General features: G+C 31.6%; 1 protein-coding gene across 2 annotated transcripts in view; it reads left to right on the forward strand.

The window, feature by feature from the left end:
* Nucleotides 1-211: 211 nt before the first annotated feature.
* Nucleotides 212-15,512, forward strand: part of LOC127720207 (uncharacterized) — a 76,108-nt gene continuing 60,807 nt past the window's right edge. For both annotated transcript variants that reach the window (XM_052226684.1, XM_052226683.1), the window contains exons 1-3: nucleotides 212-333; nucleotides 7,477-7,626; nucleotides 8,324-8,636. In XM_052226684.1, coding sequence (XP_052082644.1) covers nucleotides 7,492-7,626; nucleotides 8,324-8,636 — 448 coding nt within the window. In that variant the 5' untranslated portion in view covers nucleotides 212-333; nucleotides 7,477-7,491. The remainder of the gene's footprint in view (nucleotides 334-7,476; nucleotides 7,627-8,323; nucleotides 8,637-15,512) is intronic.

Consider the following 15,512-nt stretch of genomic DNA (forward strand, 5'->3'; position numbering starts at 1 on the left):
AGTGAGATATAGGTATGCAGGTATTGGTGCTGCAGTCGACAAAAGTTTATGTAGGTCCATTTCTGATTCAATCACATGATAATAAAAATAATAAATCATTTATATTACGTTGTTGGCCATTTCTTTTCTTCAATTCCATTTCGGTATTTTGTCGACATTGCAAACCGAAAGTAGACTGGTCCCGGTAATATATAAAATCCGACACAGGAAAGATACTCTGCAATATTACCAGTTTAGGTAAAGTTCGGGGAAATACCCCAAACAATTATGATCAGATCAGTTCCAGGAATAAAGATTTTGAAAAGAATAAGAATCTGTTAATTTGTCTGGAAGGTATGTAGTTGAAATTTAATTGACCACCAAAAAATGATTTATACTGGTAACTCTTGGTGCACAATAATTAAGAATATCAGGTGCAATTAAAAACATGTTATTTAAAATTTAATGACGGAGCTGAGCCTTGAAAGTTCAGGACTAGTTGCGGAGACAGTACAGTTGGGCAAGGTGTTCCACTCTCTGATTGTTCAAGGATAGAACGACTCCTTCCGTACAGTCGTTTTGCATGATGGAATTCTGAATGCCTTTTGTTGTTATTTCTGGAAGGGCGTTCATAATTTTGTATATACTAGATGTTTCAATTTTGATTTGCTTTGGAGCAGATGGTGCTTATGAGTTATGTGTTTCCCCCATTTAAGATCTGATGAAATAGTGCATCCCAGGTATTTAGCTGATGTGATATGTTCAAGGATATGCATATCCAGAAATCAACGCCACTTTGCTTATTTGAATATTATACTAAAGAAATTGAATACGGGTCACGGAAATTATATTGAAATGATAGGGAATTTTGAAAAAAATGTCTGTTTTAACTTTAATTTAAGTGATAGACATGTTGCCAGGACAGAAAATAATTATACACAACAATCAATACACCATTTAAACGAAACATAATGACTGTCGTTGCACAAATCAAGGTTCCTGAGCTATTATAAAAATCGAAGCGAGAGGCTTTTAACATTGCAGTATAAAATACAGGCTAAAATGGCTGAAACGTCAAATTTGCAAACTTCGTGTTGAAAATTGGCTAACAAGGTCATTACAAAAACAGGTTGCCGGGATGAAACTTGAAACTTAAATGTCCAGAGAATAAGCAAGTCCAAACCTTTAATGTGTAGTCGTTGAACTTTAGGTTCCAACGTAAAGTTAAAATGCCCCTATTTCAAGAAGAATAAACTCACAAAAACACGAAAAATTCACTAAATTCGCGTTCATTGTTTTGATTTTAACCACCTGACAACTTTACGAAAATATCAGAGTGATTATAAACAAGGAGTCTGTGACGGGCAACTTATAATATCCGTGTTTTAAAGATTTTAATGATATCAAGCCAGTCCAGTTCAAACTATTATCATGTGGTACAATTCTCATTTACATATTATGAATATTAATTAGCAAAAGTACTACTAATTTCTGGCTTATGGGCCATGTTATTTGTAATTGTACTTAGATGGAATTTGCTTCTTGGAGATAGTGAGTACATTACATTTGTCAGAATGGAACTTCATAAGCCAATTTGTTGTTTCCGAATCTGGGTCCGTTGGCCCTAAAACACGTTTTCTCCCATTCACGTTTGCACCCTTTCACGTTCGCACCCTACACGTTTGCACCCTTTTTATTGGTTTTGTGTTGAATAATTTTTCCATCGTTTTTTTGGTTAGTGTATTGCTATATATATTTTTTTTGTTCATTGTTTCAAAATGAAATGACTTTCTAAAAACAATTTTTGTGTTGAATAATTTTTCAATTGTGTTTTGGTTATTTTATTGCTATAAATAAGTTTTTTGTTCATTGTTTCAAAATGAAGTGACTTTCTAAAAACAATTTTTGTGTCATGTGTGTTGAATAATTTTTTTATCGTGTTTTGGTTATAATTCCCGTACGAAATATTTAGCAGGATTCCTGTCAGACTATAGCAGGAATTCACACGGAATTAGCAGGAAATTTTAAATTCCTGTTACTTTTTAGACGTACTAGTGGCAGGATTTTTCATTTTCCTTCAACAACATTCCTGGTATGGGTAACAGGAATATTTTTTTCCTGCCAGAAAATATTTTTACCTGGAATTTTTTCTTATCTAAGCAGGATTATTATCTTGACAGCTATTGGTTTGTACTCAATTATCTTTCACTGGAGTCCGGTTTGCTAATAACATTAATTTTGCTGTGTTATAAGAAACAAGGTTCCAGTTAACAAATTTAAAAGTTGGAGGGTAAAAGATTCAGATTGTGTATAAACAATGCTGCAAAGACTGAATAATTTCCAGGGAAATATTTGAATGTAAGACAGGATTGCTTATGAAGGTATTTGAATTTAATTAAGCTACACTTTTTAAAATGTTTTAGAGGAAGTTTTAATTTTTTTCTAATTTGCATGCTAGAAAATTAATTCAACTAATTAAAAATGGAAATCTTAGTCTTCAATCATATGTTGTCACATATATATTATAAGTTCATCTGATCTACATTTTTGTTGTAAACATAATAATATACCAATACTTCTAAAAAAATGTTTTTTAGTGTGAACAAAAAAATTTTACATCTATTTCCATCATAATTAAATTTAAAAACAGATTACAAACCAGGTTTTCAACACAACTTTCATATGTGGTTGCTACTTCATGAATTTAAGAGTCAAATTTTGCAACAAGAAGTTTTACATGTGTTTTCTTTGTTCTTTGTGGCTGATATTCAAACTTAATGAATGACCCAGATGTGTATATGTGTATCATGTGTATACACGTACTAAGTTTGTAATGTATATTTTTAGATTCCTGCTAGAAAATCAATTTTCCTAGTAGGAATTTATGAAAAAAATCCTACCAGGAATATTCAAATTAGCAGGAAAATTTGACAAATATCCAGGTAGGGATTAACTTTCCTACCAAATTATCCCTGCTAATTTGAATATTCCTGGTAGGAATCACATTATTCCTACTAAGAAATCCTGCTAATTTAAATTTTCTGCTGTTTTTCCTGCTACAATTAAGCTGGAATATGCACACTTTTCTGGTAGGAATTCTTAACAAATTCCTACTAGATTCCTTGTACATTCCTGGAGGACTGGTTCGTACAAATGTATTGTTATAAATAAGTTTTTTTTTCATTGTTTCAAAATAAAGTGACATTTTTTGTGTTGAATATTTTTTTAATCGTGTTTTGGTTAGTGTATTGCTATATAAAAAAAAATTTCATTGTTTCAAAATAAAGTGACTTTCTAAAAAGGTTTTTTGTGTTGAATATTTTTTTAATGTTAAGATACCAAACTGCTATTAAATTCAACAACAATAACATTTTGAATTTACTCATACCAAGCAAAATACATGCTAACTACATGCAGAATTTACATCAAAGCTAGTTTGAAACAACAATCACGATTCTCAAACACATAACAATAACACCAAGTTTAGCTGTGTAAACACCATATTAACAGTAATAATCATACATAATTTTAACATATGATAATTAATCATCAAATCTATTTAAAACAATATTTCATTTAAAAATTAAAAAATATTTTGATACAAACATGTAAAAAACATCTAATAATTCATCAGGTTTTTGAATTTAAAAAAAAGGGTGCGAACATGTAGGGTTCGAACGGACCCAGGGGGTGAACATGTTGGGTGCGAATGTGTACTGTAGGGTGCGAAAGTGTATTTAGTGCAAACGGACCCAATACCTTGTTTCCCATACAGCCAGTTTGTCGAGGTCCTTTTGTAGGTTTGGGGCATCTGCATTGGATGAGATTGTGACATAAGCAATAGTGTCATCAGCAAACAGTTGTACGGTTGATTGTATCCCCTGGGGCATGTCGTTTATATAAAACAAAAATAGGCTAGGTCCCAGGACGGATCCTTGTGGTACACCGGACTGTAACAGGTATGGAAGTTGATGTTTCACCCTCCACCACTACTGACTGTGTTCTATCACTGTCAGAGGAAGTTGTTTATCCACTCATTTGTTTTACCTGTTTTCCCAGATGATAATGCTTCAGTTTGTGGATGAGAAGGCTATGACTAACCTTATCCAATGCCTTGGAGAAATCAATTATGAGACAATCTGTTTGTTTTCCTTGATCTAAATTATTCTAAGTTGTTAGTTACTTCATCAATAAATTCAATTAGTTGAGATTCATATGACACATGCATGATAATCCCCTTTGAAACCCTTGTTGAAGTGGATACATAATGTTGTGTGTATCAGCATGGGACAATATGGCTAGTTATAATATGCTCCATTAGTTTACATGATATGCAGGTGAGAGAGACTGGTCTATTATTAAATTCATTGGATCGTATTTCTTCCCTTTCTTGTACACTGGACAGATGTTTGCTTATTTCCAAATACTTGGCACTTCACTTGTATGATATGAGCAGCGGAATATTGTTGTCAGGATTGGTGCTTTATGTAATGCAAGTTCCTTTAAGACTCGTGGTGTTATATTATCTGGCCCAGCTGCCTTGTTTGGATTAAGGTTTTTTAGTAGTTTGTATGCACCATTTTCTGTTATATTGATGTCCAAGATTTTTTCGAAGTTTCCGGACATGTTACACTGTTCTTGAAATTCTTTGTTTGTTATGGTGTTACTGTTAGACTTATTCACAACTTTCATTTTGGATTAAGTCTTAAGTGTTAAGAGATTCACAAATTAAAATAAAATGCTCCACTGGGCGCAGCTTGATACGACCACAGAGGTCGAACCCTGAACAGTTGGGGCAAGTATGGACACAACATTCAAGCTAGATACAGCACTGAATTTGGATTGTGATTAAATATTTGACACAGCATAGGTTTCTGACACAGAATGAATGTGGTCTAAGAACTTAAATTTTTTTAATTTGCCTATTCAAACCATATCATTATTATTTCCTTTTATACAAAAATCAGAAATAACTAATTTAAAATGGAAAATTTTAAAGAAAAAAAAAGGGGAAAAAAATCCCCCCTGAAATTTTTTGAACCCCCTTTATGATTCATCACCCCCAAACTCAATCCCAGCCTTCCCTTTGTGTTACAATGTATGGTGCCTTACAGTACAATTTCAGAGAGATCCATACACTTGAACACAAGTTATTGTCTGGAAACTAGAAAAATACTTGTTTTTTTGCCCCAAATTCCTAAACGTTTAGGGCAATTACCCCCAAACTCGAACCCAGCTTTCCCTTTGTGATATGGAACCTTGTTGTACAATTTCATAAAGATCCATACACTTACACACAAGTTATTGTCCTGAAACTAGAAAAATGCTGTTTTTTGCCCCTTTTTTGCCCCTAATTCCTAAAATTTTGAGGCAATTACCCCCAAAATCAATCCCAGCCTTCCCTTTGTGGTATGGTACCTTGCAGTACTATTTCAGAGAGATCCATACACTTGAACACAAGTTATTGTCTGGAAACTAGAAAAATGCTTATTTTTTTGCCCCAAATTCCTAAACGTTTAGGGCAATTACCCCCAAACTCGAACCCAGCTTTCCCTTTGTGATATGGAACCTTGTTGTACAATTTCATAAAGATCCATACACTTACACACAAGTTATTGTCCTGAAACTAGAAAAATGCTTGTTTTTTGCCCCTAATTCCTAAAATTTTGAGACAATTACCCCCAAAATCAATCCCAGCCTTCCCTTTGTGGTATGGTACCTTGCAGTACTATTTCAGAGAGATCCATACACTTGAACACAAGTTTTTGTCTGGAAACTAGAAAAATGCTTATTTTTGGCCCCCTTTTGGCCCCTTATTCCTAAACGTTTTGGGCAATTTCCCCCAAACTCAATTCCAGCTTTCCCTTTGTAATATGGAACCTTGTAGTACAATTTCAGAAAGATCCATACACTCACACACAAGTTATTGTCATGAAACTAGAAAAATGCTTGTTTTTTGCCCCTTTTTTGGCCCCTAAGTCCTAAAATTTTGAGGCAATTACCCCCAAAATCAATCCCAGTATTCCCTTTGTGATATGGAACCTTGTGGTACAATGTCAGAGAGATCCATACACTAACACACAAGTTATGTCTGGAAGTTACAAAAATGCTTATTTTTGGCCCCTAATTCCTTAACTGTTGGTACCATAACCCCCAAAATCAATCCCAACCTTCCTTTTGTGGTATTGAGCCTTTTGGTAAAATTTCATAGAGATCCATTCACTTAAACTAAAGTTAGAGTGCGAAAACCAATGTGTCTTCAGACGACGACGCCAACGTCATACCAATATACGACCACAAAAATTTTTTTGCAGTCGTATAAAAAGGTACTATTATTGCATTTTCAAGAACATTTGTTCACCTCTATCTGGCTGTCCTTTTGTGAATTGTTGTCTCATTTACAAACACCACACATCTTTTATCATGTTTATTGACATATATACAGAGATTCATAAAATTAAACAAGAACTCGATCAGTTTGAATACTTTATCTCTAAACGCCTGAGCCTCAATCTTGAAGTTTCTTGAATTCTGCTTTCTCTTATACCTGTATGTATTATGTATATTCATAGAGAAGTTAGCAACCAGAGTTAGCAACTATATAAATTAAAGTAACCATATACCGGTAGCTTTCAATAATGATTTAAATCCATATACCACATAAGAAAGCTAAAAAAAAAGACCCTTACATGGATCGTAAAAATAATCTTGAAACAGCAAATTACTCAAGTTAGAATTTCAAGAAATTCATTATAAAAATGATTAAAAGGGAAATATTTAAGAAACTGGAATAATTTTGAAAATAGAAAATCAGTAAAGTTTATTGTCTATTTTAATCTACTGGACTAAGTAGCGTTAGTCATGCATGGTTAACATGGTTAAGGGTTTTCAATTAGTTAAATTAGCAGTAAAAATAAAACTACATATAACTAACCTCTCCAAGCCATGCATTAATGGCTTACCTTCCTTAGTCTAGTTAGTTCCAGATTTGGTGGTCTTGTGGTAGCATGCCTGCCTCTAGTGCAGGAGGTCATTGGTTTGAACCCCAGCCGGGTCAAACCAAAGACTTGAAAATTGGTATTTGCTGCTTCTTAGCTATATAAGCACGCACCAATTAGAAGTAAGAGCAAAGACCGCTTGTCTTGGAATCAGAATAATGTGTCCACGCAAGGTGATAAGTCTTTCTGCAGACTATAACCTTGTCAACTAGCAATCAGGCTTAGCTTGTCGGTCTAGCATGTCTAGTACAAACCAGGGTTTATATTCATATCTCATATTATCATGTTCTTGTCCTGGATATGCATTTATTTGCAACTGGACGTTAAACCGGCAGATTTCATAATTTTCTTGTTTTAAATAATTCATTGTTTAATGTATGGTTCATTTTGTTTTCAGTTGGTTAGACTTAACTTACAGGATGGAAAAAAAATGATAAAATAATCTTCAAAATAGAAATTACCATTCAAATGTTGTAACACTAATCTCTTTGTCTTACAGAATTACACTAAGACCATGGAACAGAAACACAGAAATGTTCTTCAGACTAGCTTTGCCTATCTTATAAAAAATCTGCATAATGTGGAAGAAGTATGTGATCATTTAGTTAGCGATGATATACTGACATCAGGGATGATGGATTCAATTAAGGTTTGTCAGATAACTTTTTGAAAATATACTTCCATGACTTCCTTTCCCATTTAAAGAAACACTGATGTCATGACTCAGACAAGAATTTAAACATCTTATTACGTCCAAGATAATTGGCAGCCATACCACATCTTTTTATGTTTATATTTTTTGAAAACTTTCATGCAAAGTTACAAAACTTGGACATAAGCTTTTTTATGATCAAGAAAAAGAATCTGAAGAAAATTTTTGTTTTTTAAATTTTCCTGTATTCTACTGATTGGACTTAATATTATGGCAGGCAACATTAAGCTTTTATACTGAAACTGGTCAGAAATAAGAAACAGGCAAGACATTTTATATTATTTTGTATCTATTTCATTTTCTTTAAGAAACAAATGCAAAAAAAGTTGAACTTCTTTGAAGTTTTGGCAAAGTTAGATCAACTCCTCCAGTTTCAAATTTTAAAGACAAGGCACACTATGTTTCATTAGTTTGGAAACTAACTGACTTTAGGGAATAAATTGAACAACTGCAAGAAGTTTATACACATTGATTTAAATCGTTGTCAGACCCTAAAATGTGCTGAACATGGGCTTTGGCCTATCCTTAAATAAGGAATAGGGGTAAAATTATATTCATGATAAAATGCCATAGAATAGGGATTTTAATGGACATTCGTAATTGGTAATTTAAAATTTGCATTACACTTTTACAGCATAAAAAACCGCGGCCTTCTGGACAGACCAGGGAACTGTTATCCATCCTACCACGGAGAGGAACGAAAGCTTATAACAGTTTTATTAATGCGCTGGAAGCATCAACAAATGAAGAAGTTGCTGATTACTTGAGAGTGAAGGACGGGTCCAAAGGTACAGGAAAAAATGCACAAAATACTGGCAAACCAGATGATGATTCAAAAAAACCTAATGATGAAAATGAAGACGTACAGAAGACATCAACACAACATTCTGAGAATCCAGATAAAAAGAACAAACTAGAATCTGCAAATTCTAATCAAGGTTATGAAGGTATGAGAAGAATAGTAGATTTATATATTGTTTTCAGATTTCAGTTAGATTAAAAAACTGCTAAAAGATGAGATCTATGCATTTACATGGACTATCATCCCTGATGTGATATTGGTATAATCATGATAATAGTATCCATGTTTTTGAATTTAAGCATGGATAAGAGAAATATTATTATTTTGAAGTTACTGGTTTTACAATAACCTTTATCTTCTTCATGATTTGCTCATCAAATTCCTGTTTTCCAAATACATAAATCCTAACACATAATGACAATTTATGAAATTTCCTTCACATTTTTCTAGGGAACTACAAATAAATTATTATTAGAGCTTTTTGAAAGGAGTAAGTTCATAAAGGGTTAACATTGGCCCTAAGATTTTGATGTTTTTTTTAATCAGGCCACAATACTACAAATTTCCACATAGAAATAGTAGTGATATTTATAAAAATACAAAATTTTTTGTTTTTGGCCCATCACATTCATGACATTATAAATGAAGAAGTAATGACCCCTTGATTATTCATTATTTGTGTTGAAACTTCAGTTTGGTCAAATTTTTCAATATAATTTGTAACAGTTTTTAGCACAATTAACTTGGCTGCCACCCCTGATCAAGAATTTTGTTTGAGTCTAGGGATTCAAGAACATCATTGACATCTTTTGGTTACTAAACATTTCAGATCATAGGATGTGGCCAAGGGTTTCCTCAAGGTTTTAGGTCTAAAAAATACACAAAATTATCATATTTTGACAATATATCCAAATGTGCTAACATTGAAGTCTAGAATGGACCTGTGATGCATTGTCAGATTTATTACCAATCAAGTTTACTTTAAGGTGGTACCTAACACTACAGGGAGATAACTCTGTAAAAATCAGCTAAACGTTTTAGTTACGTTGTATTGTTAAGAAAATATTAAGCTTCTCAATGATCAAAATTAGTGTTTGTCAAACTGCTATATAACCAATGAAATTTTTCTGATAAAGTGGTTGGTTCAAATTTTTTGAAATTTTTATATTTTTGTCAAAGGGTCAAAGTAAACATTTTGTCAAAATTATATGAAAATTAAACGAGCCAAATTAGTATTAGTCAAGGTGTTGGGTACCACCTTAATACTGATATACTCTTACTCAGAATGACCTTGTATGAAATTTTTCGTCACGTTATTCTCACGATGTATAAATCAGAACACCATGAAATTTGGTACCATGCAGCATTTATGTGAGTGCTTTATACTGTCAGCTAGGGGTTATACTTATACAAAGCATGTTTATTTACTTGAAGATGTAAGTAATATTTACTTGTATAAATAGATTTGTAAGATTTTAATTTCCTTTTTATGCTTTGAATAATGTTCCCTTAATCTTCTCCAAAAATTGATTTATACAAGTAATTTTTTTTACAACACCTTAAATTCTCAAGTTTTGGAAGGTCAAAACATGCCTAAATAGTTTTTTTTCTGTTTTGCTTATATTTTTTTAATGAGAGCTCAACCTTTGATCTCACTAAATATAAACAAAGAAATCTACTATGCACAGATGTTTAAAAGTATCTGCAAAAGACCCTAAAAAATTGAAGGCTTGATTTTTTGAAGATTACAGACAAATAAGATCTTCATGGTCCATGAAATTATACTTTTTATGAATAGCAAAGAAACTGCTAATGACAGACAGTTAAACACCCTAGTTTTTTACTTGTATAAGTTAAAAGAATCTGAATGTCTAAAGGATATAACTCTACAGTACTAGCAACCTTAGGCGTTACTATTTTAGTGATCAGTCAAGTTCGCCTCAAACTCACGTCACCAATCCGTCAGATTTATCATGTTTATAGTGAAAATCTTTCACTGATCAGACAGATCGGACCTGAATTGACCTTTCTGACAGATTGAACTCTACTACATCACATGTTGAACTCATACTAATTACAGAATCTTAGTTTCGTTTCAATTGATTAAAATGGCACCATGGAAAAATACCAATCTTTCAAGTATGGAAGCCAGACATTTATTATTAATTATCAGCAAAGTTTTCTGAAATATAATTTTGCTTTTGTTATAAGAGAAGAGAAATATGCAGAAAAAACTAAAATTTAAATCTTATTGCTATTTTCAAACCCGATGAGTGCTAAAAATGGTGTTTATCGCGATTGTTAAATCTACTAAATTTGCAGAAAATGCTCTAATAAATCAAATGATCTAATATTGCAAATTTTAGTGATTTTTTTTTATTAAATGAAGAAATATGCAAGTGGGACACTCCAAAAAATGAAAACAAATAATAAAGTATACTTTCCCTTAAAATTCATCATATTTTTTGGCGGTGCATTACATTTGCGCGCATTACCATTACATTTGCGTGCAAAAATCATTACGTTTGCACGCAGCTTTTGATTACATTTGCACGCATTCTTTTAAGGTAAAATCAGGTAAATACAGGTAGATTATACTTATCTACTTATATAACTATTATTTTCGAGGAGGATTATAAAGTTCGTTTTATTATGCACAAGCACTTCGTCCTGGAAATATATCCATCTTCACTAATGATTTTGTCCACCAATTTGTTTCTGACAAACCTCCATGTGTGTGTCTTGAAGCATTTTTACAAACTGTCTTAAATTATTTATTAAACCGATCACTATTCAGTAATATTATGAAACAGAATACTATTTACTCTGAAATATTCGCAATTAAGGATGTTCGCTCCTCTTCATTTTGATTTTTTTGTCAGATATTTGGAATCCTCTGGTTTTATCCATGTAGTGCCATTAAAAATTTTGCCCGCTAACCCCTACTTTTCTTATTTAAATTTAAATTTACAAATATTTGTTCCAAATTTGTTTAACTGTAGTTATACTTATTATGAATTATCTTTATTTTAACTGTGTTTCCTGTAAAATGAATGCACACAAATGTAATCAAAAGCTGCAGGCAAACGTAAAAAATTGTAATCCCTAAATGCATGCAAATGTTAACTGCGCCCTTTTTTGAAGAACAACCCATCGTAATGTACAAAAAAAGTTATATCCAATAATGGTTAAATGATTTCCATTCAATTTTAATGAAACGAAGAAATAATTGCACTCTTATTTAACACAAAGACAAGTTTAAGTATCTATAATATTATTCTAATTCTATAAAAAAAAAATAACTTATCCAGAGGCAATTAGAATAACAGTACATTATTTTTGATAGAAAGAAGACATGTTGGTATTTTTAAACAATGTGAACAAAATTTTAGTATCTTTTCTCTGTTATTCATCATATTTTATGAAAAACAACTCATCCTGATATACAAAAAGTACTATAATCCAATGGCAGTTCATGATATCTATTAAGATAAAGAAATAATTGCATTCTTACTCAACACGAACTAAAGTTTATGTAATTTTATCCTTATATTAATTAAATTTTATAAAAATTTACTAAGCTAGAGTCATTAAAAATAACTGATTGCATACAACAGTCCTTTATTTTTGATGTAAAGAAGAAATATTGGTATTTCTTAACAATGCAAACAGTATTTTAGTATCTTTTCTCTGGTACTCAATCTATCTTATGAAAAATAACCCATCCTGATGTACAAAAAGTACTAAAATCCAATGGCAGTTCATGATATCTGTTAAGATAAAGAAATAATTGCATTCTTATTCAACATAAACAAAAGTTTTACTATTTTTATCCTTATAATGATTAAAATTTTATAAAAAAAAAATTATTAAGAGGCATTTGAAATAACTGATTGCAAATAACATTGCATTATTTTTCATAAAACATATGTAAAAAGAAGAAATATTTGTATTTTTAAACAATGCGAACAAAATTTTTGATATTCATCATATTTTATGAAAAACAAGTATTCTACATTTACAAAAAGTACTAAAACCAAAGGCTGTTCATGATTTCTATTAAATCAAAGAAAAAGATGAAATTTCTTATTCAACACAAACAAAATTTTAAGTTTCTTTATCCTTATATCATGTATATTATTCAATTTTTATTAAAAAAATAACTTATCCAGAGTCATTTAAAATAACTGATTGCAAACAACAGTGCATTAATTATTTTTGAAAAAAGAAAAAAATATTGGCATTTTTAAACAATGTGAACAAAATTTTGGAATCTTTTCTGTTATATTCATCCTATTTTATGAAGTACAACCCATCTTGATGTTTAAAAAGTGCTAAAAATTAATAGCAGTGTATGGTTTTTCATTTGAAAGAAGAAACAATTGCACTCTTAATCAACACATGCATAAGTTTTAGCATCTTTATCCTCAGAATATTGATATTTTATGAAATATTACTTATCCTGAGGCAATAAAAATTACTGATTGCAAATAACATAGCATTTTTTTTTATAAAAAGAAGAAATATTGGCATTTTTAATCAATGCAAACAAAAGTTTAGTATTTTTCTCTGATATTCATCATAATAAAACAACCTATCCTGATGTACAAAAAGTACTACAAACCTATGACAGTTTATCATTTCCATTTAAATATAGATATAATTACATTCTTTTTTCAAAACACACATAAGTTTAGGCAAATAAGAGTGCACTGATTTCTATGAAATGAAGGCACATTGGTTTTTATACGCCTGTTTACGGGATGTATTATGGTATACAGGTGTCTGTCCTCTTGTCCGTCCGTCCATCTGTCTGTCCGTCGTCAACATGTCGGACAATAAATAACTCAAAAACGCTTCACCCAATTTGCATGAAACTTTGATGAATTGTTTATATCTATTGACGTGAGCTCCATTTGATTTTTAAAAATTTTAGATTTCACGTTTCCTAGTTATGGGGTTTTATTCATATAAAAAAGGGTATTTTTTAGTTTTCCGACAATAACTCAAAATTGCTTTGAGCAGTATTCGTGAAACTTTGGTGAATTGTTTATATCTATTGACGTAAGCTCCCTTTCGATTTTTATAAATTTTAGATTTCACGTTTCTGAGTTATGGGGTTTTATTCATTAAAAAAGGGGGGATTTTCCAGTTTTTTTGGACAATAACTTAAAAGTGCTTTGAGCATTTTTCATGAAATTTTGGTGACTGTTTTATATCTATTAAAATAACGGTGGTGTCAACAATGTATTAGTTTGTGATTAGGTCTAGTTCATGGTGAACCACTAGTGGTAGGTCAATGATATTTGGTATGCAGTTGTATTAGCATTGGCACATCTCATTTCAATGGAGATTATTTGGCCCTGCCCCCTCAGTCAAGGTCTATTGACTTTGAAACTTTGCTTAGTTTACATGTATTAGTTTGTGATTAGGTCAGTTTATGGGGAACCACTAGTGGTAGGTCAATGATATTTGGTATGCAGTTGTATAAGTATTGGCATATCTCATTTCAATGGAGATTATTTGACCCCACCCCCTTATTCATGGTCTATTGACTTTGAAACTTTTGCTTAGTTTTCATGTATTAGTTTGTGATTAGGTCAGTTTAAGGGGAACCGTTTGTGGTAGGTCAATGATAATTGGTATGCAGTTGTATAAGCATTAGCACATCTCATTTCCATCAAGAATATTTGGCCCCGCTCCCTCATTCATGGTCTATTGACTTTGAAAATTTTGCTTAGTTTACATGTATTAGTTTGTGATTAGGTCAGTTCAAGGGGAACCGTTAGTGGTAGGCCAATGCTAATTGGTATGCAGTTGTAAAAGCATTAGCACATCTCATTTCCATGGAGAATATTTGGCCCCGCCCCCTCAGTCCTGATCAATTGACTTTGAAACTTTTGCTTAGTTTATGGCATGTATTAGTTTGTGATTAGATCAGTTTAAGATGAACTGCTAATGTTAAGTCAATGATATTTGGTATGCAAATTTATTGGCATTTGCAAGTATCGTTTCCATGGAGATTATATAGCCCCAATCCCTCATCATGGTTCATTGACTTTGAATATTTGCATAACTTACATGTTAAAGTATTGCTATTTTAATTTCAACATTTGCATTATCAAAATTACAAAAAGGCGAGACATATCTTTGTGATAACAGTTTATTTTATAAATTTCTGATATGACATTGAGGAGTTATGAAACTTTATTCTTTGAAAAAGCGACGGGCATATCATGCTCTCATGGTGCAGCTCTTTATTTAAACAAAGTGAACAAAATTGTAGTAACTTATCTCATATATATATCATATTTAATAAAAAAAACAACCCATCCTGATGTAAAGAAAAGTGCTAAAAACCAATGGCTGTTCATGATTTTCATTAAAATTAAAGAAATAATTGCACTCTTAATCAACACAAGCAAAGCTTTAAGTATCTTTACTGTTATATTATTTACATTTTATGACAACTAACTCTTCTATTTGCATTAAAATGTATGATTGCCAAATATTGGTACATGTACTTATTTCAAATAATAACATTTTATGTCTTTTTAGTGATACAGAAGCATTCTGATCATGTCAATTTTATTCTGCAATTATGTAATTCATTTAGAAGAAAAATTAAAGAACCTATAATGAAAAAATTACATATAATGGTTAAAAGTAATTTTATATATTTTTTATATATGTTCTTGCGACCGTCTTGATTACAAAATATCGGGTATAAGGTCCGCGTTGTAAATACTGCGGAGTTCGTTTCACATACGGTAAGAATTTTAATTATATATGTATCCATCTGATCCATGCATATAATTGATTGACTAATCGATCCTTGACTGTTGTCACAGTAACTCTCACATAGCCTTTTTGACGTATCTGACGGATTCTATGGGTCATCGACCAACGATCATTCATGGATCAGTCAAACTTCTGTCACTGATCAGTCAAGTTTTCCTTAAAACAGTAACACATAAGGTTGCAAGTACTGTACCTCCATAATAATTTACCTGTACCAATA

This window comes from Mytilus californianus, unplaced genomic scaffold (genome assembly GCF_021869535.1).
Source record: "Mytilus californianus isolate M0D057914Y unplaced genomic scaffold, xbMytCali1.0.p SCAF_11, whole genome shotgun sequence".
NCBI lineage: Eukaryota > Metazoa > Mollusca > Bivalvia > Mytilida > Mytilidae > Mytilus > Mytilus californianus.